At 36.8% G+C, this 27,423-nt stretch overlaps 1 protein-coding gene across 2 annotated transcripts in view; it reads right to left on the bottom strand.

Annotated features, from left to right (window-relative positions):
* LOC137965655 (tRNA ligase 1-like) overlaps nt 1-27,423 on the bottom strand; it is a 35,946-nt gene that overhangs the window by 2,937 nt on the left and 5,586 nt on the right. For both annotated transcript variants that reach the window (XM_068811943.1, XM_068811944.1), the window contains exons 6-23: nt 26,109-26,187; nt 25,814-25,937; nt 24,810-24,916; nt 24,486-24,614; nt 23,097-23,161; nt 22,813-22,977; nt 17,862-18,022; nt 17,702-17,733; nt 14,214-14,398; nt 10,199-10,278; nt 9,024-9,089; nt 8,620-8,906; nt 5,996-6,103; nt 3,939-4,036; nt 3,765-3,825; nt 3,317-3,393; nt 3,133-3,204; nt 2,196-2,272 (exon numbers count right to left, since the gene is read on the bottom strand). In XM_068811943.1, coding sequence (XP_068668044.1) covers nt 2,196-2,272; nt 3,133-3,204; nt 3,317-3,393; nt 3,765-3,825; nt 3,939-4,036; nt 5,996-6,103; nt 8,620-8,906; nt 9,024-9,089; nt 10,199-10,278; nt 14,214-14,398; nt 17,702-17,733; nt 17,862-18,022; nt 22,813-22,977; nt 23,097-23,161; nt 24,486-24,614; nt 24,810-24,916; nt 25,814-25,937; nt 26,109-26,187 — 1,973 coding nt within the window. The remainder of the gene's footprint in view (nt 1-2,195; nt 2,273-3,132; nt 3,205-3,316; nt 3,394-3,764; nt 3,826-3,938; nt 4,037-5,995; nt 6,104-8,619; nt 8,907-9,023; nt 9,090-10,198; nt 10,279-14,213; nt 14,399-17,701; nt 17,734-17,861; nt 18,023-22,812; nt 22,978-23,096; nt 23,162-24,485; nt 24,615-24,809; nt 24,917-25,813; nt 25,938-26,108; nt 26,188-27,423) is intronic.

Below are 27,423 nucleotides of genomic sequence, written 5' to 3'. Positions count from 1 at the left end.
AATAGGTCAAACTCCACAAACTTCTTGTGAGACATCATCTTTAACCTTCTTCATCAAATATCGATAAAATTTAATTTAGAAGCAGTGATAGTATTATTTAAATCATTCCAAAGGAGCAGTCTTTCATCACTATGCTTTGAGTTATCACATCTAAATAGAAGAACAGTGATCACACAGGTCTTGCTTAGGCAGCAGCCACAAAAACAAGAGGAAGCAATAAAAAGAAAAAAAGAAAGTTAATTAATGAACAGTTACAAGTTTTCAGCTGCCTGAACAGTAATTGACAAGGGATAGAAAGATAAGAAATGAAGTTTAGACAAATAAAGTAGACACTCCACTTGTTAAAGTTGGGTCCCCAAGTCCATCTTAAATGACCTGCCAAATGATGGCCCCAAACATGGACAACATAAAAGGGGGGGGCACATTCTTTTTTTTTTTTTTTTTTAAATTAGGTGTGAAGGGGAGCACATACTTGAACGGAACATAAAAGAAGCCTAACAAAAATACAGTTAAGAAATTTTTTTCGCAAGTAATAACCACAGAATTTTCTCTAGTTTAACCAATGTGAGATTATTCCTGCTCAACACTTTATGGGAGAAAGTAATTGTTCAATCTAAAGAGTCAGTTCCATCGAATCTCACGCTTTCAACCAGATAAAAAAAAAAGTTAAACAAAAACAAGAGTGGAAGCAAGCTATTAGGTAACTTAATCAATATGAATCACTGATACCATGCAGGTTAAGAACACAAAACCATGTAACTGAAGATGAAATAGGAAAAGACATCAGAGAGAGAGAGAGAGAGAGAGAGGATGAAAACCAAAAACAGAGAAGAAAGATAAATCAACAAGTAAAAGAGGTTCCTGGTTACAAGCAGGGTTTTCCAACTCGGACTCAGGACCAGACATGGACACAAAAAAACTGAGTAAGATCAGCCAAGTCGGATCGGGAATCACCAATCCGATGGCCAGACTCAAGGCAAGTCGGAAAGTATTCAATTGGAACATGTGAAATTGGGTCCAAGGCCCATCCCAAAATAACTAGCCAACTTAGGAAGCCTTTTTCACATATAATAAACTCAAGATATTTATACTCACTTATCCGTGTGGGACTATTCCTCAACACTCCCCCTCATGTGTAGGCCCTCTTTTGTGGCTCTACATGTGGATAATTTGGGTGGAGGCCCATATATGAGTACCTGCTCTGATACCATGTGAAGTTGGGTACAAGGCCCATCCCAAAATGAATAACCAACTTAGAAAGCCTCTTTCCCAAATAATAAACTCAAGATCTGTGTACTCACTAATCCATGTGGGACTATTCCTTAACAGAACATCAGGGTAAAGTCCCTCCTTTCAACTCGGCTTGCCCAGACTAAAATCTGATCCGAATTGCCCAAGTCATGAATCGACTCAGTGAGTCACAAAACCCTGGCAACATGCAACCACCTTTGAATAGATCTCTTAGTCCACAAATATCCTAAATTTAAATACAGATCATCTCCTAAAGACCAACAAACTACAAGACAACAAGAGAAAATGTAACTGAAATTACAGTTTCCCTACCTGAGCAGTTCAAATGGGACCACCATCACTGAGTAAGAAATGAAGCCAAAGAAGTTCCAAAGAAATTAACTCACCTATTAGGGAATTGGTTTCCACAATATGAATTGTTAGTGTCAGTAAAGTTTCACATCTGAAAATAGCTCGACATTCTGTTGGTTTAGAAGCAATGCCAATCAGCATTTTAAATGACTAGTCATCTGGGATGGAACTGGGCTCATCTTAACAAGGTACATGCTAGGTTTGGACCCCAGCCTGTCTATTTTGTTGCCCATTTGTACAGTTCATGGTAAGGCCATCTACTTGTCCATTCTCATGACCTAGACTTGAGAGGGGAAGATACTGCAGGTAAGAAGTCTCACATCTAAATGACTTCGAGATTTTGTTGGCTTACAAGGTTGGGCAATAGCCTTCTAATTGATTAGTCATTTTGGGATTGAACCAGGGCCAACATTAACATGAAAAAAAATCAAAGATTTGTCACAGTGATGAAAGGAATAAACAGCAATCAGCAAAATACATCTAAGGCAGATTAACCAAACTACTGGACTCCATTATTTTGTTGGTATAACATATGATGGATATGATTCATCACTGAACAAATGCAAAAAAGAATGTGTTCCAGTTGCACTGACCTGTCAGCCTTGAGAAGTGGCATTTTAACAAGTGATCCGAAGCGTTCTATCAATTCACTCTCAAATTCTCTGCGACTCTGGAATATGTGGAATAGCAGATTAACAAAAAAACTGGACTGGTGCTTTCATAAATTCACACATAAACATATAAATACATATCTCATTTGCACAGAAATTGGACCAAGCAAAACTAATTTCAGCTGATCCTGTCACACTAAAATGGTGTAGCTACATTACACATTATATAACAAGTAACGTGCATATCTGATCTTTTATAAGAGAATGCATCAAACACCAACAACAAGAACTAAGATGCAATAACATGTATCAGGGTGGAAAGATTAGGATTATTCAAGCAATAACTACACCAAGTTAGTGACCATGACCACATCAATAAGTAATTCCACCTCATAATTCTATTTCTTGTTGGATGCACAGGACGCATGTAAGACACATGTATGATGCATGTATGAGCGATATCATTCATTCACATCACCACAACATATAAGCATATTACTCTTCCTTATACTGACAGTTCAAATTTTCATCTCACATGGATAATGACTAACATCACTGATGACCCACTTGTTTCATTTCTACCTATCAAGTAGATATATTGTCTTTATACCAAGTGTTGAATTCATACTATAATATTTGAATCACAAGCATACTGTTTCACTATATACAAAACTGCCCCCTTAATATCACCCATCCCTCAGATGCAACAAAATGAAAGGCATATATGTCTACCCACAGCCACCCGCCCTCCCACCCACACAGACCACAACTCATCGTTTTCTGGTCATATCTCCAGGATGGGTGATGGTATACATCTCCATCTACACACTACCACCTTAATTACAACCAAATTGACAAGGTGTTCTGAAAAAGAAATGAAGGGAAAAAAAGCAGACATAAACACAGACAACAATCTTACCTTGCCCTCATAAAGGTGATAAAACATTAAAAGAACATAGCCAGCATTTGGAGATGCCTTGTCAAGATTACCCTTCAGCAAAAAAAATAAAAAAAAATAAAGGAAAGATAAGAAAATCCAAGAAAAAAAAATGGAGAAAAAAAACAGTGAGCTAAAGACAATAGAGTAAGAAATGCAAATATACCGGATGATTCACTCGTTGAAGGACTCTGAAAATAAAAACAGCAAGAGCATCATGAGAGAAAGGATTTGAGTCAGTCCCTGAAAGATACAAACATTTACAACAATGGTAGGTTAGCAACATATTTCATCCTTGAACGTAGTGAACATCTAAAAAAACCCAAACCTATTAAATTTACTTTAAAATTAATATTTTAGCTTAATATTTTTTATCACATAAGACAATACTTATGAAGATGCAAATGCTTTTGAACTTTCAATTACCACAGTGGCGATGATTTTGGGCTTCAGAAGCTTTTATATAGATCTCGTTAGAATTAAAATTTGGAGCAGCACATACTAATGCTGCATAGAAGTTATGGTCCACCCTTTGAACCAAGAAAAGGGCAAATCAAATTACTTAAAAAAAAAAAAAAAGACAAGGGAATGTTTGAAGAGCGGACGATGATAACCTTCAGAATCAGATACAACTGGAACAGCTGAGGCCCTTGTACTTCGACACATGTCCTCGATCTGCATTTTTAGAGAGATGTCCAATCAGAAGCTACTAGGAACAGCGAATAGCCTTATTTTGTTTTCTCAAGACATTAACAAGCAGACAAACAAGGAGATGAGTATGACATAACCTGCCTCCACACTTCTTCATTTGGTGCATTCTTGTCAGCAAATGTAATGCTATATGGCTTCTTCCTTTGCTCATCAGCTACCTTTTGCCAGTATCTTCCTGCAATCATCACAAATAATCAATAGAATAAAAAAGAAAGTCATTCAAAAGATCTTCTTCTTTTTTTATGTTGAACACCAAACCCAGTGTCACCATTGACCCTAAAGGGCCAACCCACTCAAAGATTGTGAATGAATCAACATAAAATAACTGATAGTGACAGAGGAGGAATTTCCAGTCTTTTGATACTCTTGAGTATTCAGGTTGTCCAAGCCAATTAATAAAAGAAACATTAGGATAAGATAACATAAGGTATCATATAATGCAGACAATGGTCCTCTAAAACATTTCCTCTTCTCCCATATTTACTCCAGTTAGTTTTTTTTTTTTTTTTTTTTTTTTTGAGGAAATGTGTTTTTCATTAAAGCCCGAAGGCAAACAAGATCATCACAAAGGGGGACCTATTACAATCAGGGATTGGAAGGTAACCCCCTCTTTGGCTAAAGAGTGAACAACACTATTTGTTGACCTATGAACATGAGATCACGGTCAACATTCCCAAATAAATCCTGAATTTCAAAAAATTGCTGCCAATGATGCCATAGAAGTCCCTGTTCCCAATGCACCAGCTGATGGCATGGAATCAAATTAATGCACATGAATGATATCTAGATGTAGCATGTTTGGACACCCGTAAAGAGTTCGAAAGTCTCCGAGCCTTCTCTCTTTGGGACAATTGGCACCTTCTTGCTCTGATGTCTGCATCCAGACATACAAAATTTATTTGAATGATCTCCCCCTCCTACCAGGGTCATTGTGACTCTATACTATTCACCAACCATGTCATCACCTAGTTGTCTTCAGCTTTCCAGTCTTCATTCATAGGGATAAGGGGATCATCTTTGATATACTTGGCTATTCTTTTGGCCTTCAGGAACATAAGTACCGACCTGGACCAATTTACAGAATTGGATCCATTCAATTTGACTGAAGTAATCCAGATAGATAGAGAGTATTTGTTGTCTGAACTCTCAATAGGTTTAAGTGCAGCAACCTACTTGCTGCTGACTGGATCCATTCAATCTGACTGGAGTAATCTGGATTGATTGAAAGCATTTGTTGTCTGAGCTCTCAAAAGCCTGCTTGGCTGATTCTGCCATTTATCCTATCAACAACACCCCAATTCTATCCAAATCAAGCCCCTGTACTCCAAAAAGTTAACCACCACAGCAAAAGAACCCTGGGCAGATTTAAGTGGGCCCCACAGGTCAAAATTAGGGCACAATCAGCAGACTCACAATTTGATGGGCAATGGCACATGCACTCTCCAAATCAGCAATTAAACTTGAGTAAAACCAGTTTAGAGGACACCTGGTATGATGACGCACGCGAGAGGTGAACATGGTCTTGGGAGGAGTGTCCAGGTAAGTTGAGGCTAGGGTTTCAGTTAGGGACCCTTTAAAGGCAGTAGATCATAAGGACTGCTCAATAAGCAGTAGAAACTAAAGTCCTCAATGCAAAGATTAGATAACTTTATATACAAGTCCTCAATGCAACATAAGAAGCATTGACCTTCTGTAAGAATTTCTTTTTTTTTTGTGTTCCTCTTATTTATGTGTTAGCTACATTTTCATCTCCGCTCTTCAATTTTATTTCTTTTTTATTCAATTAACGGTGATCACCGAGTAAAGTATGCTACCAACCAACAATAGTGAAAACAGTGCAAGATGTAAGGTTTGAAATTGATATAGACTTCTCAAAGATACTAAATAGATAAATAAAATAGCGACCATGGCTCAGGGGCAGTAAGAAGAAAAAAATATGTACCAAGTTCCAGTTAGATGATGACTCATGTTTCATTTGATATATATTTGTATAATGACAAACTCACTTTTTTTTTTAAATAGCTATTTCACATAGGTTTACATAATGATAAAACTCACTTTTCAAAAAAGAATAGCACAAAACATAATGAATCAACAAAAGTAGTGGTCAATTGACAATTGAGATATTACACACCTTTGATAAGATCACCCATCAGACTATGCATAGGACGTTGATCTCCAAGACCTTCTGGTGAACTTAATATTTCTTTACAGAGTGCAGATTTAGCACAACCTGGTATACCTGTAAAAGGGATGGCAAGGCATACTGTCATAATGTGAAGTTCAAGAAGAAAAACGAAGAACAAATCATTAAACAAATCAATACCAAAAACATCAAGACAACTTCACTTCTTGACCAAGAAAAATAAAACCATAGTAGTAGGAAGAAAACTGTTAAATTTCAGAAAGATGTCATTAGACATGTCCATGACGTAATTTTTACCCTTTTTTGTTATTTTTTTATGGCTGTAAGTGATATAAGAGTAATAGGGGTAATATGGACATTTTCCTTGTAAATCACTAAAGTTGTTTAATAAAGAGATTAGGCGTTGACCAAACTCCCTGACGAAGCAGATCTCTCAATGCAATCTCTTCCTCTCATACTCTTCTCCTTCTCCACCACTTCCTTGCTTTTCAATCCTTCCATTCTCTTAATTACAAAAATCACTACTGAGAACATCACTGAAGCAACTAAGAAAAATAAGCTACGCAAAAACTATATACAAAAAACAAACTATCTCTTCGTTGCAATCTAAAAAATAAAAAACATTATTGAGGAACATAACATTGATCATGAAACATAAGATATCTTCTAATAAAAATTAAATAATTTAATAAGAAAGAGAACTGTCATGATGGTAAGTTGAATGACAAAAGTTTATGAGAAGACCATGCAACACTAACCCATTAGTCAGTACGACAAACACAGAGACATGTACTTAGCCATCTACCTGCCCACAGTTACCTAAAAGCACAAGGTAAAATTAGTAAAGAATGTGCTCCTACCAGCTCAATGTTTTTCTCCCTCTTTAATCCTCAACCATTGTTATGATCAAACTGAATTTTATATTTTAGTATCTTTCTTAACAAAAAAAAAATATAATAATACTGGTAATTTCCAGATATGGCCACATTAGATGTACTTCCAAATACAGTCACTTAGATTTTGTATTACTCAATATGGCTTCATTCGGAAAATGGCTAACAAAATCCACTAACTTTGAGGACAAATTAGTAATTATAAATTCTGAAAAATTATCGAATAAAAAAAAATGGGGCTCACACTGGGGCCCTTCCCTGCTATGGAAGAGAACATGTTCCCCATACTCTACTCTGGACTGTCGCCCATCCCCTCTTTCCTTTCTGTGTGTCAGAGAGTTTTAGTTGCACAGAGAGAAAAGTGTGGAAAGGAGCGGAGACCTCCCTTCTTTGGTGAGACAAAAAGCCAAGAACCATCTCTCCCTTCAGAAAGTCAAAGGTCATCTTTGAGGCAGCGTTCTTCCTCGTAATTTTCTTCTTCTCATGGGAATTCTATGGAAGAACCAAAAGAACATAACAGAGCCACGATGGACTCCAAGTATCACATAACCTGCTGAATACATTAGCACCATTCCTCCCTTCAGAAAGTAAAAGGACATCTTCGTAGCAGCGTTCTTCCTCCTCATGATCTTCTCCTTCTCATGGAAATTCTATGGAAGAGCCAAAAGAATATATCAGAGCCACGATGGACTCCAAGTATCACATAACCTGCTGAATACAGCAACCTACAAAGGAACAAATATTTCCTAAAGCTTCGTTGTAGAGTTTGCTGCGTCCACTGCAGATGACAACTAGCAAGAACCCTTCCTACTTCATTGTTGTCAAGCTCGAGAAAGCCAGCTTTTCTTATTTATCAAGAATTGACCAGCAAACAATACTGCCCTAGCCAACCAATTAGTTGCAAATGCCGGAGATGACAAAGATAGGTTAAAAGGAGATGGGTGTTACTGGGGACATCAAGTGTCTGAAACTTGGAACAACATCTCCATTAATCCAAGTGTTTTGTCTGTTAAGTTGTGGAGCCTACTCAACGCCCTACGCTGAGTTGGTACGCAGGTTTAATTATTCATCCGAGGAGCATCTTGAGTTACGGCCCGAGAGAGAGATTAAAGAAAAACACTTGTAAGTGTGTGCGATTTCTCTTGTTAACTATTTCATCTTCATAGTGGATTACTGTAGCGGCAAAAGACAGGACGTAGTCTCACTTTGAGGCGAACCTGTATAAATCTTGTTGTTTTTCGTGCTTGCTTTTCCTTCTTCTGCGTTTATTATTATTTCTCTCGTTAGTTTGGAATTAGGGTATCTAATTCCTAACATTGTCTAGATCCTTGGCAGCAAAGGCTCCATCAAAGTAGATAACCCAGCACTTCTTCTTGATAATGGAAGATGATTTAAAGTGTTAGCCCAAACAACATAACCAAACATATCCACCATGATCAATTAGTAATAGAAGCTATTATTCTTTCAGGTCTGATTCCCTGAGCAGCTGTTGAACATTCTGTTAACAACTAAAATCGGCATCTACTGCCAACTTCCCTCAGAATGATGTTACATAATACTCGAAAAGGAGAGTACAAAAATTTAAGCAGCTCAAAAATGTTAAGTTTAAAGCCACAGTAAAATTCACATGTTGTATATAAAGCTTGAAATTTCACTTAAGGATGAAGTTATTTGTGATCTTGACAGCATATTTTTGAGTACTTTTTGAGAATATCATACCTGGAAAGAATACAATAAGACCTTCATCTTTTGGGACTGTATCCTTAACAACAGGGATACGGCTTGATGGTGATTCAGCCCCTTCCGGATCAAGATCACCCTCCTCATCTCTCCCTTCAACAATAGCCATGAAATCTTCGGTCCTGACCAGGCTACCAGCAGACCCCACCAAAACTTGATTTTCATGAGACCGCTTAGCATATTGTTCAAGGAAGGGCTCAGCTTCTGTGAGGTAAGTGGATTGTGCCAATGGTTTGTTCCCACACTTTCTCCGGATATAGACAGCCCTAATAAATATAGATGAACATAATTCAAAAGGAGTACCAACATCAGAACAATAGCATTCAAATGATTTAGGAATGATTTCTCTTCCACAAACAAGAAAGAGCAGAAACAAAACTTACCACTCATCAAGCATTTTGCTGAGTTCCCTTTGCTTTTTGGTAGATATGCCCCAATTTTTCATCTGCCTATCATCACAACAACAAACGTCTGTTTTGAGACCCCGACCATCAAAGGGAACACACATATACACCCCTACACACACAAGAGGTAGCATCTCTTGCTGTTTTATTTTTTTACAAAATCCATCACCACAATAATTTTTTGTTTTTGCAGACAAATGTCCACCCCAGGCATTCACTTACCACAAAATTCATGTCACAAAAACTAGTTACTTCAATGCAATAACTTACATGTATTTCATACACGACACTAGCAATCACCACATGTTAACTGATTCATGCAATTAGTACACAATTCTAGCAATCATCACATGTCAATTAATGCATAAATTTTTTATTTTTTTTTGAAATAGTGCTGAGTTATATTAAAAGCTCAAACGAGCAAAATTACAAGGAGGGGGGGCCGTCCCAAACAATTAATGCATAAAATTAGTGTACAATACTAGCATTTACCATGATTATAAGGATAAAAATGAAGTCAGCACCTGCCTCCAAATTTTGGTCAGCACTTGGATTTGAAGCTATCCACTAAAAATGCCTTCCCTTCCCTTTTCTGGGTAACTAAAACTTTTGGACGTATTAGAACTACTTCAGACTGCTTGGTAGACCTTGGGGGGAAGATTCACATTTTTTATCAGCAAGGAGGGAGTTTTCTTTTTCTGAATGGAAGGAGAAGGGACTTCCTGTTTACTACTTTTCCAAGTATGAATTGGTGAACCACACAACACTAACACCCTGATAATGTTGTTACATAAATGCTGTCACTAGGAAGTTCCATCTCAAGTTATGACTTCCTGCAACTCTCCAAACAACCTCTTCCAATGCCACATATTGCTATTAGTCAAAAGCAAATAAAACTGAATAATGCCGATTACATATTCTTTTTCTGCTCTCCTATAATTGTCTTCTTGTTTTCCCTTTCAGAGGTTTTTTAACTTCAGTTGTATTTGAATAAGATGGTTTTCTTATTTCATTTTTGGCATATAAACAAAGTAAATATTACCAAGTGAGAGAAAGCAAATGAGGAGAGAGAGAGAGAGAGAGAGAGAGAGCACATAAAAATAGAAGACAAAAACCCCCATAAGCTCCATCCAGGCAGAATTCTATTGGCTTACCTCAGGTAGTAACTCTTATAAGCTACTGGGCCTTCCTTGAAAAGTGTAGACAAACCATTACGTATCAAGAAGGTCCTTAACTGTCCAATTTGAGAATGAATTAGGCACCGTAAAGTCAAGACAACTCAACTTATTATCTAGTCTGAATTCAGAAATAGAGACGATTGCCAACCAAAAAATTTGGAAGACACCAACCATAACATATATATAAGAAAATCAGTAGAAGGGCATTTTGGCCATTTTACCTTAACTTTAATTTCTGAAGATGATATTATATTGTTGAGCATGTTTAAACTTATTTGTAGTACAAATTTCATGTAATATGGGTAATTAGAAGGGCATTTTGGCCATTTTACCTTAACTGTAATTTCTGGAGATGATATTATATTGTTGAGCATGTTTAAACTTATTTGTAGTACAAATTTCATGTAATTTGGGTAATTCTATTGGGAGATATAAGGGTTGATGTGAAATGTAACTAAATAGGGGTATTTGTGTAACTATCTAACACTTAAGTGAATTAAGAAGAAGTGGGGGTCGTGCTTGACCCCCCCATCTACAGCAGTTTCTCTCAAGCTCTCTTCTCTCTTTCCTCTCTCCCTCATTCTCTCTCCAAAATTCTTAATTTTACTCCTTTTTTATCATGGTATATGTTGGAAGATGGGCTCAAACCCACACGACCAAGGAAGACCCACATATCCAAGTGTGTTGGAAGATGGACCCAAGCACATAAGATATGGACCCACCATGATCACACGTGCTGGTGGGACCCACCATGATCACGTGAGGTGGCTTGATAAGTCTTACACAATAAGAAGTCTTACATAGCCAAAATTATTATAGAAGTAGGTCTCACAGAAGAGTTTCAGTTTAAAGGTGTTTTAGTTATGTTAGTCTTCTAGTTATGTTGAGTTATTTAATTATGCTAGGACTATCTTTAAGTGTTAGAATTTGGGTGTAATTGGGACAAGGGTAGTTTAATTGTAATTGGACACTACTACTTTCTTTTATTATAAATAGGGGTTCATGTACTCTAATTACACTAAGTCAAGAAGGTTTTCTCTTTTTCATAAATTCAACATGGTATCAGAGTCAGGTTTTGTGAGTTGACTCGATCAACCCATAGAGAGAACAAGATCTTTTTTTGATCTATTATCTCTAGCAGTTTAGGTTCATATTTATCTTTTTTCTATCTTTTCAGTCCCTATACCCGTTGTTTGATTTGCGTTTTTACCTCTATATTGAGCTTTTTATATTGCATATTATATATTAACGGAGAGATATTTGAGTCTACTTTCCAATTCAAAACGAATTTTGGCAATTGGAGTTTTCCACAAAAAGAAATTGATATTTTAAGCAACAGAGGTCAAACTGCAAGAGAGGTTCGAACAGCAGCGGAAAGTTTCAACTTCCGAGCGATTTTATGCTATCAAGAACGAGACTTTATATGGAGAATTATATACCAAAAGAAAGATCTGTAAGTCTATGTTTTTACTTATTCAACCAATTCTCGATCTGACTTTTTTATATGGAGATATTGATCTTGGAAGAGTCAATGGTTATGCTGGCAAAAGGAGAAAAAATACTTCGTTCGGCCAGATTACAAAGACCAAAATCTATTAGATTGGAAGAATCAAGGTCATACCCATAATTTTTTTCTAGCCGATGCCGGAGGAGGGGCTTTGGAGAAAAAATAACATACCCATAATTTTTGGGACCCCGTCGCTGCATGATGGAGCACTCAAGTTTTCCTTCATGGTACTGTGTGCAGATTTGGAACTCCATATCTCCTATGAGAAGATATCTTTCGGAGCTTCTACCCGTCCTGCCAACCAGGACCTTGTCCAGGACGGCGATGAAGGCCTTTGCAGCTCTGATTGGAATGGAGATGGAGGACTTCTTCGTTCCAAACCAGGAGAAGACGTGGATTGCTTCCCCATTTCTCTCTCTCGCTTTTCAAAAGGAGACGGAGGCGTTTCATTCTGGAAGTCGAGGGCAACGGGATCCTCAACCCTAATCCTCCTCCTCGAGGTGCAACTGACGACGGTTTGCCATCCTGGGTCATTTGTTGCCTGTACCGACCTGGATTCATCTTCTAGAGGACTGTGCTAATGCTGCTGCAATGCTGTGCTGGTTGGATCTGGGCGGTTCCGACGTCTTCATGATGATCAGAGTCCTTAGCTTAAGAATAGACAAAATATAGGCACCCAATAGGTAAGCTAATTTATGCCACTGGTACTAAGCCAGACATTTCATTTGTAGTGGGAGTTGTTAGCCAATTCATGGATAATCGACACAAAATTCACTTAGAAGCTGCTCGTAGGATCTTGAAATATTTGAAAGATGCTCCTGGAAAGGGCCTATTATACACTACTCGTGAAGAATTAATGTGTTAGGACACTTTGATGCATATTATGTAGGATCCAATATAGATAGGAGGTCCACGATTGGATACTATTGCTTTGTTAGAGGTAACTTGGTTGATTGGAAAAGTAAGAAATAAAGTGCAGTAGTAAGATCCAGTGTCGAAGCAGAGTATAGAGCGATGGCTCATATAGTGAGTGAGCTCATGTGGGTGAAATCAGTCCTCATTGAGTAAGAATTTCATATTGCAAAGCCTATGGTTATGAAGTGTGACAATCACACAGCAATTTTTATGGCGAGTAATCGAGTGTTCCATGAGAGGACCAAACACATATAAGTAGACTACCATTTTATTAGAAATGTTGTAATGCAAGGGAAGGTTGTTACACCTTATATGAAGTCATCTAAATAACATGGTGATGTATTAACTAAACCCCTTGGAAGACATAAGCAATTGGTGTTTTGCAATAAGCTAGGACTATTCAATATGTATGCTCCTGCTCGAGGGAGTGTTAAAATATATATAGGGTTATTTTGGTAATTTTATATGATTGTATGGTCTCTTTAAGATGGTAGGAAGTTTATCTTCAACTTAGAGTTCTATGTTTCAATTTTCAGTTTAGTATGAGCTGTATTTAGGAAGATATAAATATTTTTGTAAAGAGGGGTAAATTGAACTTATTTTCCCTCAAGTGAGTTTATAAGAAAGGGAGAGATCTAATTCCAGCCTCCTCCGAGTGTTCTCTCTCTTCACTCTTCTTCTCATCTTCTACTTGTACTTCTCTCTTCCTCTTTGATCACTTTCTCTCTTCTCTTTTTACAATATTATTGAAGTAAACATCTAATCGTTTTATTTTTTCATTCTCATGAACCAAAATAGAACCTTGCAACCTTGAAGGAACGACTAAAAACATACTAGTCTATTGTTTGACATAGAGCACTGACATCTTTCCAATTGATCCTCATTTCAAGTTCCTTGTCCTATCTTGGCAAGCATTGGTTCCATATAGATCCAGTTAAAGAGCTCCAAGTACTTGGCGGTGGCCTCCTTTTATTTTGATAACCACCCTTATACTTGAAATTCACTCTTCCATGAGCAGACAAAACATACTGAGGTAGATTATCAATCCATTGATAGAAGGTCATGTTCTGGAAGTCATAAGTCAATATGCACTTCTTTTAACCAAACCAGGTAGTGGTTTACCTTCATTTAAGCCCAAGCAGACCCATCACTTTTACGTGTTCCAAGCTACACTTGGTAGGATATCTATGCTCCAACATGAGGATGTTAATTTGTTTTCAAATTCTTGAAGGTCAATTGAAAATTACAAGACAATTTTACAATTTTGAAATTATACAATCAATACATTATTAGTAAGAGAGGTCAGGATCAAGAGAAGATAATCTGTCAGTAACTACTTCCTCCCATTCCTTCTTTCACCTTTTCCAACTTCACTCTTTCTTCTTGATTTTCTTTGTCCTTACTTTTCTCCTTTATTCCTACTTTTCCTTTCGCTTTCCCTATTCCATTTCAAACCTGATTGACATCTAATCCATTAACAGAATCTAAAATAAATTTGTTAAAAAGAAAAAAATTCTAAAATACACACATGTACAGCAACCTAGTCTATAGGCTATCACACATCATTACCTTATATGTCAAAAATTTCAACTTGATCATCAGATTTGCATCTTCATCAGCTAAACCATCTTTTCCCAAAGTACTTGTGTCTTGGTTGCTGGTGGCACTTTTCAACAGCAGAGAGTTACTCTCCCTTGAAATTTCGGCAGCTTTGTCCTTGTTCACTTTGAATAAGTTTACATCAACAAAAAAACCTACAATGAACAACCATATTAGCAAAATGTATCCAAAATGTATTAGACAGCACAATTAAAATGGATTTCATTTTAAATTTGTAGAAGTTACAGATTAAGAGAGGGAGAGAGAGAAGAGAAAAGGGCACAAGTATGAAATCCGAAGTGCTGCAATGTGTGGCACTAGTTTTTTTTCTTTTTTGGGTGAGGGGGAGGGAGGTAAGAGAAGAAATGAGCACAGAGAGAAGAGAGGAAAAAAGGCACGAGTATGAAATCTGAAATGCTGCAATGTGTGGCACTATTTTTTTCTTTCTTTTTGGTGAGGGGGGTGCCAGAAATCAACCTCCACCCTACTTGAATATGACTTTAGTGAAACAATGAGTACAATAACAGAATTAGCCCTTCTCATTTCAGCCTCTTATTTTCTCTCCTGACCATATGAAATCAAACTTTTCAAAAAGGAGATATATATTTATAACCTTTTGACCAAAAATGGAAAGAACGAAATCTGCAAACTCCGTCAGATCATGCAAAAGATCAGATTTCTCCTTCCAACAATTTTATTGAAACAACTTTTTTCTTTTAAATAATTTGGGGAAGCAACTCCAATCCTTTGGCCGCTTAGCTCTTTCTCCAACTGTAAGGCAAAGAGTTCATTTTTCTCTCTTCTAACCAAATTTTGTTTCACTCTATTTCTTTTTCTTTTAGTCAAACTATCCCACGATACAAGAAATTAAAAGAAAGGAACACCAAAAGACTGAGATTGTGCTAAAGTTAACCATGCGGTCCTGGAAGAATATTCAAGAATGATCATATTAATCAGTTTTACTGTTTGCAGAGAGTTCAAGTCAATTATGCTATTGCAACATCGTGATCTTGAAAATCAATTTAGTGAACGTCTCACACAAAAGAACAAGTATGCACCCCTTTTGTATTTGCATTTTGTGTACCGTATTAAATTAAGTGCTCAACAATAGAAGCAAGAGATTATGAATGCTCACCAATATCCCAATGAGTATCTAAAATATTGCAAATGGAAGAGATTTCTTTGGAATAGTTCAATGGATGGTTCTGCTTGCTGGTTTTGGCAATGCTATCAGAAATTCGAATGTGTCCCTCTCTACTCCTATGCTAGGCCTATAGGATTCTCTGACTCCACTTTTGTTGAGTTACTTGCACTCCTCCAGGGCCTCATTATCTTTCGTGATCAAATCTCTGGCCCCCTTCTTATTGAAGGAGACTCTTTGATAGTGATTGGTTGGTGCACCACTCCCAAGGACTCACCCTAGCGCCACTGGACGGTATTCCAAGAAATTTCTGACATCACTTCTACCCTCACTTGTACTCGAGGCCATGTCCCTCGGTCGACAAACTCTTTTGCTAACAACCTTGCTAAATAGGGAGCCTCCCTCCAATCCCTTGTTGTATGGGGAGAGCTCCCCTAAGATACTTGTATCTCCTTGTTGTTTTTAATAATACTCACACCATTCTACAAAAAAAAAAAAAAAAAAAAAAAAAAAAAAAAAAAGATAACATCTAATAAACTATGATGAGGTTTGCCTGCCAAAAAAATATCGTGGTCTTGGAATTTGACAGATTAAGGACCTCGATCATGCTTTCTTAATGAAGTGCTTATAGAAATTTGGAACTAACAAAGCATCCCCATGGAGACAAATTGTATGCACCAAATATGACATTCCTACAGATAGATGGCTTCCTTCGCAAACAGTCTCAAGCCATAGTTCATTTATTTGGAAGGTAATATGTGGAGAAGTAAATCTGTTTAAAAGACAAATTCAGTCTTCAATAAGATCTGATTGTCCGGTTAGTTTTGGGGAATTGATTCAGATGGAAACAGGACTTCGATTCATTATATTGTATGGCTGCTAACCCAAGCATTTCAGTTGGAGGTGCTAGAGTGCAATCTGAGTGGAATATACATTTTCATGGGTAGTTATCTGTCATACAAAAATCTGAATTGCAGAAATTACAAGAAAGGCTTGACAATTTTTACTTCAGTAGTCAGGGGGATGATAAGATGATTTGGAACCTAGAAACCTCAAGAAAGTTCTCAGTGGCATCAACATATCAGACACTGATGACAGAACCATGACAGTTGCATACATTTCCACTAAAGCTTGGCAGTTAATTGGACCCCCAAAGACTTGAAGATTTCATGTGGTGTGCAGTCAAAGGTCAGAATGGAACTTCTGATCGATAAGAGAGGCATGAATATATACTTCAAAGTACACCATGTAAACTTTGCAATAGAATGCCTGAATGTATTGATCACTGTTAGTTGTGCTGTCCTTTTGCAAAGGAAATTTGGCAATCTTATGATTGTCACTTGGCATATCAATTTGTTATCCAGCCACATTTGATGATTGGATAGCAGAAATCTCTGAGTTTCCCACAACGAATTTGGGTGCTTTACTTAGAAGTTGGTAGCTCTAGCAGTTCCATGGTGTTTGTGGCTAGAAAGAAATGAAAGTGAGTTTGCCTCAAAGGCCGCTACTATTGAACAATTGTTGAGAAATCTGTCCATATGGTACTCTCCTGGACTCAACTTACAAGAAAATTCAGTGAGTATGATGCTGCTATCAGAATTGGAAAACAATTGTTGGTCTTACTACACAGACTAAATCAGATTGTTGCATGAACACCCCCTCCCGCAAGCACCCTTAAGCTCAATTTTAAAGGAAGTTTACAGGGAAACCAGGGGACCAAAAGGAATAGGAGTTTTTTGTAATCATGACAAAATAAGTTATTCTCATATTTTGGTCCACTTGGTGAAGTTGACCCAATGGAAACAGAAGTGAGGACTCTCTTACAAGGAAACATCTCATATTGTGAGAATTTCACAATGCCACCAATTGTAGAAGGTGACTCCAAGATTGTTATAAAGTGGGTGAAAGGGGAAACTAATCCACCATGGCATTTTGACCAATAACTTCTTCAAATAGCAGAATTAATTCAAGCTAGCAAATTAGCTTCATACAGAATTAATTCAAGCTAGCAAATTAGTTTCATACATGTACTACTATCAGGGAATGCATTATCTGATACTTTAGCAAAAGAAGGGAGAACACGTCAACAACTAGTTGTCATTACATCCGGATATTGTAATTTTCTTTTTGTTGTGATGTAATCTTTATATTTATTGTTAATAAAAATCCCGTTGTACAAAATAAATAAATATATAAAAATTGAATGGAAAATTGTTCCACATGTCATATACATAATAGAAATGCTCCAGGTGGATTCAGATTCTGAAATGCATAAGAAAAAAGTTAAACTAAAGCAAATAAAAACAGTATATCATACCCCGATACAGTGGCCACAGACCTGGATTTTGCCTGCAGAGAACACCAATATTTTCTCGTGAGAAGCTTGAACGCTACAAAATTAATCCACATATACAATTCAAAAGGACAAAAGTAAGGTCAAAGGTTCTAAAAGTTCAAGAATCCATCAATTAGCAGACCTCATTTCCTTTTGATATCGTCTAAAACCAGAATCGCTATGGACATGGATAACCATTTTAAAATAAAGGTTATCCTTTGACAACGAGTCAATTTTGTGAAAGTTGTAGTAGCACTTAAAAGCTGCTGGGAAATGTTTTAGTCTCATCAACCGAATCATATCCTGGTAAAACAGGAAATACAGTTACTTAGAGAAACCTAACATAATATTCCAATATTCTGTTCAGAAACAACTTAAAAATCAAGTAAAAACTGTGGAAACTCATGAGAAGATAAAGAAGGTATACAGATGATTCGTACGGAAGCAAGAGCACAAGCAAATTATATAAAATTCCAACTTCAGAAAGGTGTCATAACACTCGCACTAAAACAAAATTTAAAAAAAAAAAGAAAAGTGTAATAACGCATTTTTAGAACTAGAACAAACTTCAATTTGAAATAAATGAACAAACTCTATTCCTGAACTCAAAAGTCTGCCTCTATCACATGTACATCCCAACTTCAGACAGGAGTGAATAAGACAAATTAGAGGTGCAAACAATTTTCCCTAAGTATATATTGAACTTATAAGACACCTAAAACATTGACTCTAAAAGAATTCTAATAAAACTGAAACAGAAAACAGAATTTGACGTACTTGGAAAAGTACTCTGCTTTTCAATCAAATGACCTAAGACATTGACTTTCCAGCTTATTTTCTCAATGTCATTGGGAGCTTTCTCCCTCTGTGGCTTATTTTCTCACTGTAATCTTTCATTTGTTCCAATAAAGCTTAATACAATATTTTAAAAAAAAAATAAAGATTCTGTGTGAAGCAATCAACCAGTCCCCCTTGTGAAGTAATTAAAAGTTTTGCCACCAAGAAGCTGTCCAATTGTAGTTCAGCATTGATATCAGATTTTTCTTTGGCTCTGTTTGATATCATCCCTTCCTGTACATCTTGCCCATGGAAAGCTTTTGCAAACTCAAATTGATTTCCCTAAGGGGGGCAAAAAATTCAAGTCAGAAGCACCAAGAGGACTAACTTTAGGCTAGACAACTGAACTGTGAGAATACTTTAGCAGTGCTTTCACCACTACAATCTCAGTCCAGCTTTTCTTTCTTCTTTTGGAAAAAAGGTATTGGGACCTTAACTTGAGAAGAGCCTTTGTTTGAGGAGGATGCCATTTAGACCAGTCATGTTTTCTCCACCCCAGGCAATCTTTATATTATCAGCTAGGAGATGATCAACTGATCTGCACAGCCTCTTAAAATGCCTTTCTGCTTAGTAGTGCATCCATGAGACAGAATGCAATGGCAATCTCCTTGAATATTCACACTCATCTAATGGTACACACTTGTGTATGGCATGTAAGAAAAGGTAAAATTTTAACCATGGGTCAGCTGGCAAGGGCTTCAAATTTTCCAAGATCGCTTCAGAGGTCCACTTATTGTGGAGAGTGACTCCAAAGTCGTCATCGGTTCTCATGTTCTTAGATCAACCAATTCGGCTGCTGCTTTGTGTGCTAAATTGGGTCCCTCCCTGCAATCTCTTGTTGTAAGGGGAGGCCTCCCTTGATGTATTCTCTTGCTATGCTTCGTAATAAAATCATCACCGTTTCAAAAAAAAGGGCAGGCCCCTTCTAAGATTCAGAATTTAGCTGCCAATATTAAATAATATTTTGCTAGAAACAGATATCTCATTAGCAATCATATGAGAGATGAGAAAATCCTCCCATTACCTTAAGATAGTGAATTTCCAACATCTACAGAAGGTTACTACCCTCCATTGCTCTCTTTCCTAGGAGCACTACTAGAGTACAATCTGCAGCAGCCAAGGCATCTACAAATGGATGTGAAACCTAGACTATAGTAGAAGGTTGTGGGTTGCCCAAAGTAAGTAGAGAAGGCTTTTACTAGGGTCAAGTCCCAAGAAAAGAACTAAGGAACAGGCGTGAAAATTTGGGACTGTGAAAGAAGCAATCGTGTAAAGTCTAAGCCAGCCTAGAAGCCATCTTCACTGGTAGGTGGAACCCATTTCTCAAATGGTAGGCAGAACCCATTCCTCAATGGTAGGCAGCTTATAAGGGGTAGAAATCTGAGCATTAACATGCCAATTTTCTCGGATCAAAATGCCTCTTAAGTTCACAGACTCTTTTCTGGTGAACCTAGGCAGAAATCATCCTAGAAATGCACATAGTAATCGCCTGTCCCATGGAAAATTTGCTTGAAAATCTTCCGTTGTTCCTTTCCCTCCAAGGAATGTGAACTAAACAGGTGGAGAGAAGGGTTTTACCTATACCAGGCATCCGTGTTCCTTCATCCATTTGTCTGATTGCATCTAGGCTGCTCGAGATACATATATGAAGCCTTATCTTGTCGAGGAAATTTGTCCAAACCTAACACGCATAAGGACAATGAAGAAGAAGATGATTAAAAGAAGTCGTACCAGAATCGAGGAATAAAGTTTGGAATAAATTGAACAAAACTCAAAGATATCAGAGGTGTGGTGCGTACAGTACCCTCCCCCTGAATCGGGGAAGTAGACTCATTGGCTAAAGTAACATGATGATAGACTAGGAAAAATTGATAGATTGAAACAATGAAGTCATACCTGACATAAGGGTGGATGCTCTTGAATTGATGATCTAGGAGGGAGAATGACACACATTGGTATACTTGTGCTCATCACTGTGGCACTTGTTGAGGAAGAGGAATCTGACTCAATGGTAGTAGTAGTAGGTGTGGAGGTCAATTGACCAAGTCTCTGGGGTAATTATTGAATTTCCTTTTGTGTACCAAAATAAAAAATATTTTCTCTATCTGACATAATGGAGTTTGTCCATGCTGATTGACCAATTTTTTCCCATTTTTATCAAAAAAGTGGTTTATTCAAACATAGTGAACACACTTTCTATCCCCTCTATCACAAAGTCCAACCTCGAGTAGTGTAGTCCCTACCACAACCTCTACTACTGCTCCTCCGGCCTCAAATCTCAAACATACTAAATGGTGAGTGGTGGTGAGTGGAGGTTGAGAGCAGTTGCATCAAAGAGTCTTGTATCCTTCTCATTTTTACCTACCACTACTCCTGCCTGATTGACACAATTAAATACTGGTTTCAGTGTAATCACATCATCATTAGCTAACAATTGTGCCCGAATGGCATCATATTCAGATCCAAGACCATTAGAAACCTTACCCCCAGAATTTGATTTTTCTACATACTAGCATCATCTACATTCTTAGTAAAAGGATGGAAAGTGTTGATTTCCTGCAAAACACCTCTCATCTCTGTAAAATAATCAGTGATTGATATGTCACTCCTCTGCATATTAAAATATCAGACATACAACTCATATATTCGAGACAAATTACTCTCTTGAGACAAAATTGAAGCTAGTGTAATCCATATTTCCTTTGAAGTCCCACAACTCAAGATTTTATCACTAAATCATGACTCCATGCTATTGACCAACCAAGTTATCACTTGATTATCTTCGACCTCCCAATCTTCAATTATGGGATTAAAGGGATCATCACTTATATATTTAGTCTTCCTTTTTGCCTTTAAAAACATGAGAACAAGCATGGACCAATTCACGTAATTGGACCCATTCAACTTCACTGAAGTAATCTGAAAGGAATGAGAGTCTTTACTGTTTGAACTCTCAGAAGGCTTAATTACACCAATATGTTTGCTTGATCCTGCCATTTAGCGACTTCAAAATACACCACATATGCATCAAAGATGATACACTTTATAGGAAATTCAATCTAGGGGTATTTTAGTCATTTCATCTCATCAGTAGATTTATATCTCTATGTTATTTTGGTCCTTACGTTTAATTATGTCTATGGTTCAAGTTTCATGTACATAGGATATATAAGGAGATAAGGCATTTAGTGTAAGTGAAGGCTATTTTTGTAATTGATCAGAATCACTTAACGTGCACAACCCCCAACACAGCTCAATTTTGAGTCTCTCTCAATTATCTCTTCTCTCTCTCTCATTCTCTCTTCACCTTCTCAATCTTTGATTTTTTCACACTTAATCCAAGAATCGTTAACACAAACTCCAACCAACGCAAGCCAAGTAAACCCCACACTTCAAATTAAGACAAATCACACAATCACAATAAGCAATAACACGCACATTCCCAAAATTTAGATATTAATCACCACCACTTTCAGTCCAAACCACAACAACTAGGCTGACACAGGCATGAAGGAGACAACGTAGGCACAAGTTGGCGCAAGTATGGATGCAGCATAAAATTCAATTAAGAACTCTCTAAGGGCAGTAAGACATAATAACTGCTCAATTAGCAAAAGAGGCCATCAACCAAATAGTTATGACAGAATTAAAAAAGAGGGAAAATGTAATTTTTACCCTACCAGTACAAAAATGGTTTGAAGAACCTTCTATAAGGATGACAAAATTGTGAAGAGAACTCGAGAAACTGTAGAGGAACTACCCAAGATTATCTTTTGTTGCTCTAATACCATGTGAAATTGCAACATGGAGAGGATTAAGGATGAATAGTGGAAAATAAAAAGACAAAGAAGAGGGAAAAGTAGCATTGGAGACTGCGTTGAATGAGGGCTCAGAACTCAAGCCCTCTCCTTTGTCCCATTCACTTAAGTGAAAAAAAAATACATGAAAGGACCATTCTGCCCTTCATTAAAAAGATGCTTATAACTCCATAAATACAAGTCAGAATTCAATGAAAATTGAAATATAAAGTCATGACATGAAGTCTAGCTTGCTATAACTTAATGAGATCCATATGAGACTAAAATAACCAAACCTATACGAGTATTCTAACAGCCATCAAATTAATCTGAGAAAGATCTTCAGTAACTCGAAACCTAATTCATTCAAAATATGATAATCCCTCATTGGCAACACACAATGCAAAATGGAGCAAATTTGTAATTTATGAATAAGAATGCATAGTTACATTTCCAGACCTGCAATTTGATGGTGGCAAGATCAGCAGGATGTGCTTGTAAAAACTTCGAAAGAACTGAACGATCAGCATTTCTAGACTGGGCATCACTACTTCCGCTTCCAAACCAATCCGAATAATTTGGGCACATGGAAGTTCCAACACTTTGAAGAAGAGCTTCTATTTGCTATAAGAAGAACATTTTACAAAATATCAAAATTGGATGACAAAACCAAGCATTGACATGAGACTGATAAAAAGAAATTAATAACAAGATATATTTAAGAATAGAAGAACCTCATTTACCTGTTTTTCTTCTGACCTGTTGGCAGCACAAATTTCTCGCAAGCTTGGTGCAAGATCTTGGCCAGCTGAATTATAAACGGCATAATCAGTTAAATTTACACAAGAGTACTCAACATAGAGCCCCAAAAACGAGAGCATTACAACCATAGTCGCATCCAACCATAACAAACCAAATATAACAAACATAAATTATGCCATGAAGCATTACAACCATGGGCACATCCAACCATCCATCTTCAAACAATAACAATAATAATAATAATAATAATAATAATAATAAAGAGGAACAAAATCATTAATTACCAGAACTATTACATACAATGCTTTATATTCAGAAAAAAAGCTTCCATAAGCACTTCCACATACCATCAAACCTTTTAATACATCGAAATGCATCTCTACCAAGAGATGTAAAAGAATTCCTAATGTAAATTAGAACTATGATGAATGTTGAACTTATTAGACTGACTTGAAGACCCGAGAAAAGAATTAGAAGTCATGGCTTACCTAAGGGAGTTACCAGCTAATATATAATCACCATATCTTAAAAAAATTCGAGAAGTAGACTGCACTGAAAATTACTCTTTAGAAAGAATCTGGACCTCCCCTTTTGGCGTAAAACAACAACTCCCCTTCAGCCCAGGTTGCACTGAGTAGTTGAAAAACCACACTTCCCGGTTGGCCCGAGCTAGTTCACAGAGCATCCTGGAAGTCCCAACTCTCCATTGAATCTCTTACACTCAGAGACTTACTTGCCTGTTTCCGACCTCAAAAAAGCTACTGCTAAACTCAAGTGAGAAATTGGTGAGTTCAGGGGCATAATTCACGGGCCCAGGTTGCTATTCTTATTTGCCCGTAATGTTAAGAAATTTCCTTCTCATTGTGCCAAAATTCAACAGTTATAAAGAAGCTCTCTTGCAAGGGAAGGGGACCATGATCACTGCCTTGTTGTTGGAGGCTATATACCTCTCATTGACTTCTTTTTTAATTCAGGATGTAGTGCTTGGTTGCTTTTTTGGTTTTTGTTTTTATTAGTTTATTTTTCTTTCTTCACTTTTGTTTTATAGACTTCTTCCCGAATAAAACAGTCAAGTATAACAACTATAACCATAATTTAGGTGCTACCATAATAAAATAAATAAATAATTACAATCGAAAGAAAAAAAACTGTTGTCCTGCTGTAGCACATCTTACTTCACCATAGTGGCCAAATAGTGCATTGGGTACTCATTTACCCAGAACATCAGGCATGAGTGCAACCAAATAATCACTACTCCAATACATGCAACAGAGCAGACATAGTTGAAGCCCCCCAAGAACATCAATGCTCAGTTGTCATAATACCCAGGGTCATGAAAGAAGTAGAAGGATAAAAGAAATGATTCATACCTCCATCTAGTGAAGGGGGAGAAATCTCTTTCAGAACCTCTTGCATATGTTTCACACTCTCATGACTTACAATACGAGTAACAAGACCTTCCAAGATTTCACCTTGTACCTTAACATGATCCTTGGATCCTGTCAATTGATATCCACAAAACCAAATTAATCCATGACTTAGAACAACCATAAACAGATAATACCATGAAAGCATTTAACACCGAGAGAGACATATTTAACTTGTTCAAGAAAAGAAACTCACCAAAGGTACAACTTCAAGATGGATAACAAATAGAACAAACCAATTACTTGATATTAAATTTGAGAAACAACCTGGGACAGATATGTCAGCAACTTCATCAAGAGCCCTACAGACAGGTGTTGCCGTTCCCTCTTCACATAGTGCATCATACGCAGCAAAAAATGATGTCACAGATTTCCTTCAATGGTATAGAGATATATAAGATAAAAGAATTTTCTATATAGTATTAAAAAATAAACCTCTAGTTGTTCATGCTTTCCATTAATCAAACTGAACACACACTCAACCATATTATAAGTCCTTACAAGAAAATAAAAGAATACTTTGGCTGATTCAAACTAACATAACTTTTAGAAGTACAAACTAGATGAAACTATTAAAAGCATATCGATATGAAAAATTTCAAAGGTTTTTACTTAAATAATTCTAGCTAAATCAAGTTAAGCTGCATTTCATTCCCAATGTACAAGGATACTGGCTCAAAATTTCAGCCTCAGGCTGCCCCAATATTAGAGGGGGGAAAAGGAACAAACGAACAAGGTAATGCCAATAATCCTTTCATTTGGTAGGGGGTGACCACGTCCAGTTAACCCAGGCCAACGGGGTTTGACCACCAGGTAACCCATTATCATGTCTGTTTTACACCCAAATTTACCAAACCCAAATGAATTATTTAAAAAATAAAAAATAAAAACATAGAACAAGGGAGAAGCCTTCCTCAATCTAAAGAAGATGGAGGAGAGGAAGGAGGGGAACAGGCCTTCCTTCCACCAGCAGTGGCCCTTCCCCCACCATGAAGGAAGGGGAACAGGGCAGGGCTCCACCCCCTGTCCCATTATGGTTCTAAGACGGGGAAGGGCTGCCCTGCCCTGCCCTCCCCCCACTGTCACATGACAGAGGGGTGAGTGAGGGATCCTCACTAGTACACTGACCTAATTGCCTTCACGTGTGCATCAGATACAACAGCAGATGTTAGCATTTTCTTCACCAAATCATTTTGCCTGAAAACGTAGGACCCAATCTCGCTACAATTATCATACAGTTCTGACTCTACTAACTGAGGTAGATGTTTCACCTTGTCGAGAATAGCCATACATGATTTGTTGGTAAGCGCCACTTCCTACAGAAGGCTATTAAATCAGGCGTAGAGTAAAACTTTGGCTTCCTGTTGCCCAATTCAGTCACAGCAGTCACAACAGCTGTTCACAACAATAGAAAGTCCATCAACCAAAAAGCTAACTGATAAAAAAAGAATAGTCCTCTGTACTTTCAATGTTTCAATGTTTCAAAACTAAGAAAAACAGAAACTAAATGTCTTACTGATATAGTTTATAGCTAATTAAAAGAATAGAAGTATAAAGGAGGGATACCGTAGTCTTCCAAAGGTCGCTGACCATGGTCTCCCAAAACTGCAGTGACCAATTCCATTGATATGCACATACGATTTTTCTGAAATACATAGACAAATGTTATTGATAAGTACCCTCTAATCTTACACATAAAGATAAACAACAGCTAAAACTCAAAAGTAATATTAGCATTATAATATGCTTAAATATTTTTTTTTTAATAACTAACGTTTTACATGCATTTTTTTTTTTTAATAAATACGACAAGATGACAAACTGAGCACAGTACAAATGGCCAACTGAATTGACAAAAGAAAGTTTCTGGCATAGTTATGTGCAAAAATTCTTGGAACAGCATATAGAAGACTAAGTATAATCCCTTGAGTTTCAATAAAAACATAACCTTCTTTCTTAAAATAAAAAATAAAAACATAATCTTCATTTAATCCATTAACAGGCAGTTTAGACTTTAATTTTTCTGTCTTTTTTCTTTCCTTTTCTTTTTTTTTTTCTTATCTGAAGGTTTGAAGCTTAGATTCTTTCATTGCTGTTTAAAGGCCCAAAAGATGGGTTTTCTGCTGTATTTTTTGTATTCACCTTTCTCTCTCTGGATGAATTCTCACAATTCTCAAAAAAAAAAAAAAAAAAAAGCCCCAAGTAACAATCAATGTGAATCACATATACATACCTTCTTAGAAGAGCATAAATACATCTCAGTAAAACGAACAAAGTTGCAATAAACACATTACCTTTATTTAAATCTATTCACAGATAAACCAGAATTTGAATGACAGGAAGAAACAAACATTAAAAAAAAACAATGTGCCGTATGATATTGTGAGATTACTAATAATGTTTAATGACAATTAAAATAAAATTTCTATGGTCCATAGACTAAAATTAATAAATTTATCAATGCTCGTAATAAATTTGGTAAGAAAATAAAATAAAACATTTAGAAAGTGAGCAGAAGGATCTAGAACGACTGGAAACCTCTCTTTAGGTGTATTAGGGTTTAGACTTTTGACTTTTTTATGTCTTTCCTTCATTTGGTCTTAAAACTGGAGGGAGGGAAATCAACACTAACAAAAAGGCCATGGACATTTTAAGTGTTAAAAGTAGCTAGAGGCTTTGGCACAATGGCCACATGGGGGTTTCAAGTGTAAGGTCTAAGGTTAAATTCTAAACAGGAAGTAGGGCTAAACGTTAAAAAAAAAAAAAAGCATTAGGAAATTTTATGTCCTGAACCCCATAGAGGCTGTCTTTCAATACATATTCTCCTGAACTTCACCACCAAACACTAATCATGAGGTATATTACTGCAAAATACTAATCC

This window comes from Aristolochia californica, unplaced genomic scaffold, assembly GCF_029961685.1.
Source record: "Aristolochia californica isolate CCGP_79_NKW_82.1479 unplaced genomic scaffold, dmAriCali1.0.hap1 SCAF_5, whole genome shotgun sequence".
NCBI lineage: Eukaryota > Viridiplantae > Streptophyta > Magnoliopsida > Piperales > Aristolochiaceae > Aristolochia > Aristolochia californica.
Note: the sequence above shows the minus strand (reverse complement) of the source record. Positions and strands in the feature narration are given on the sequence as shown.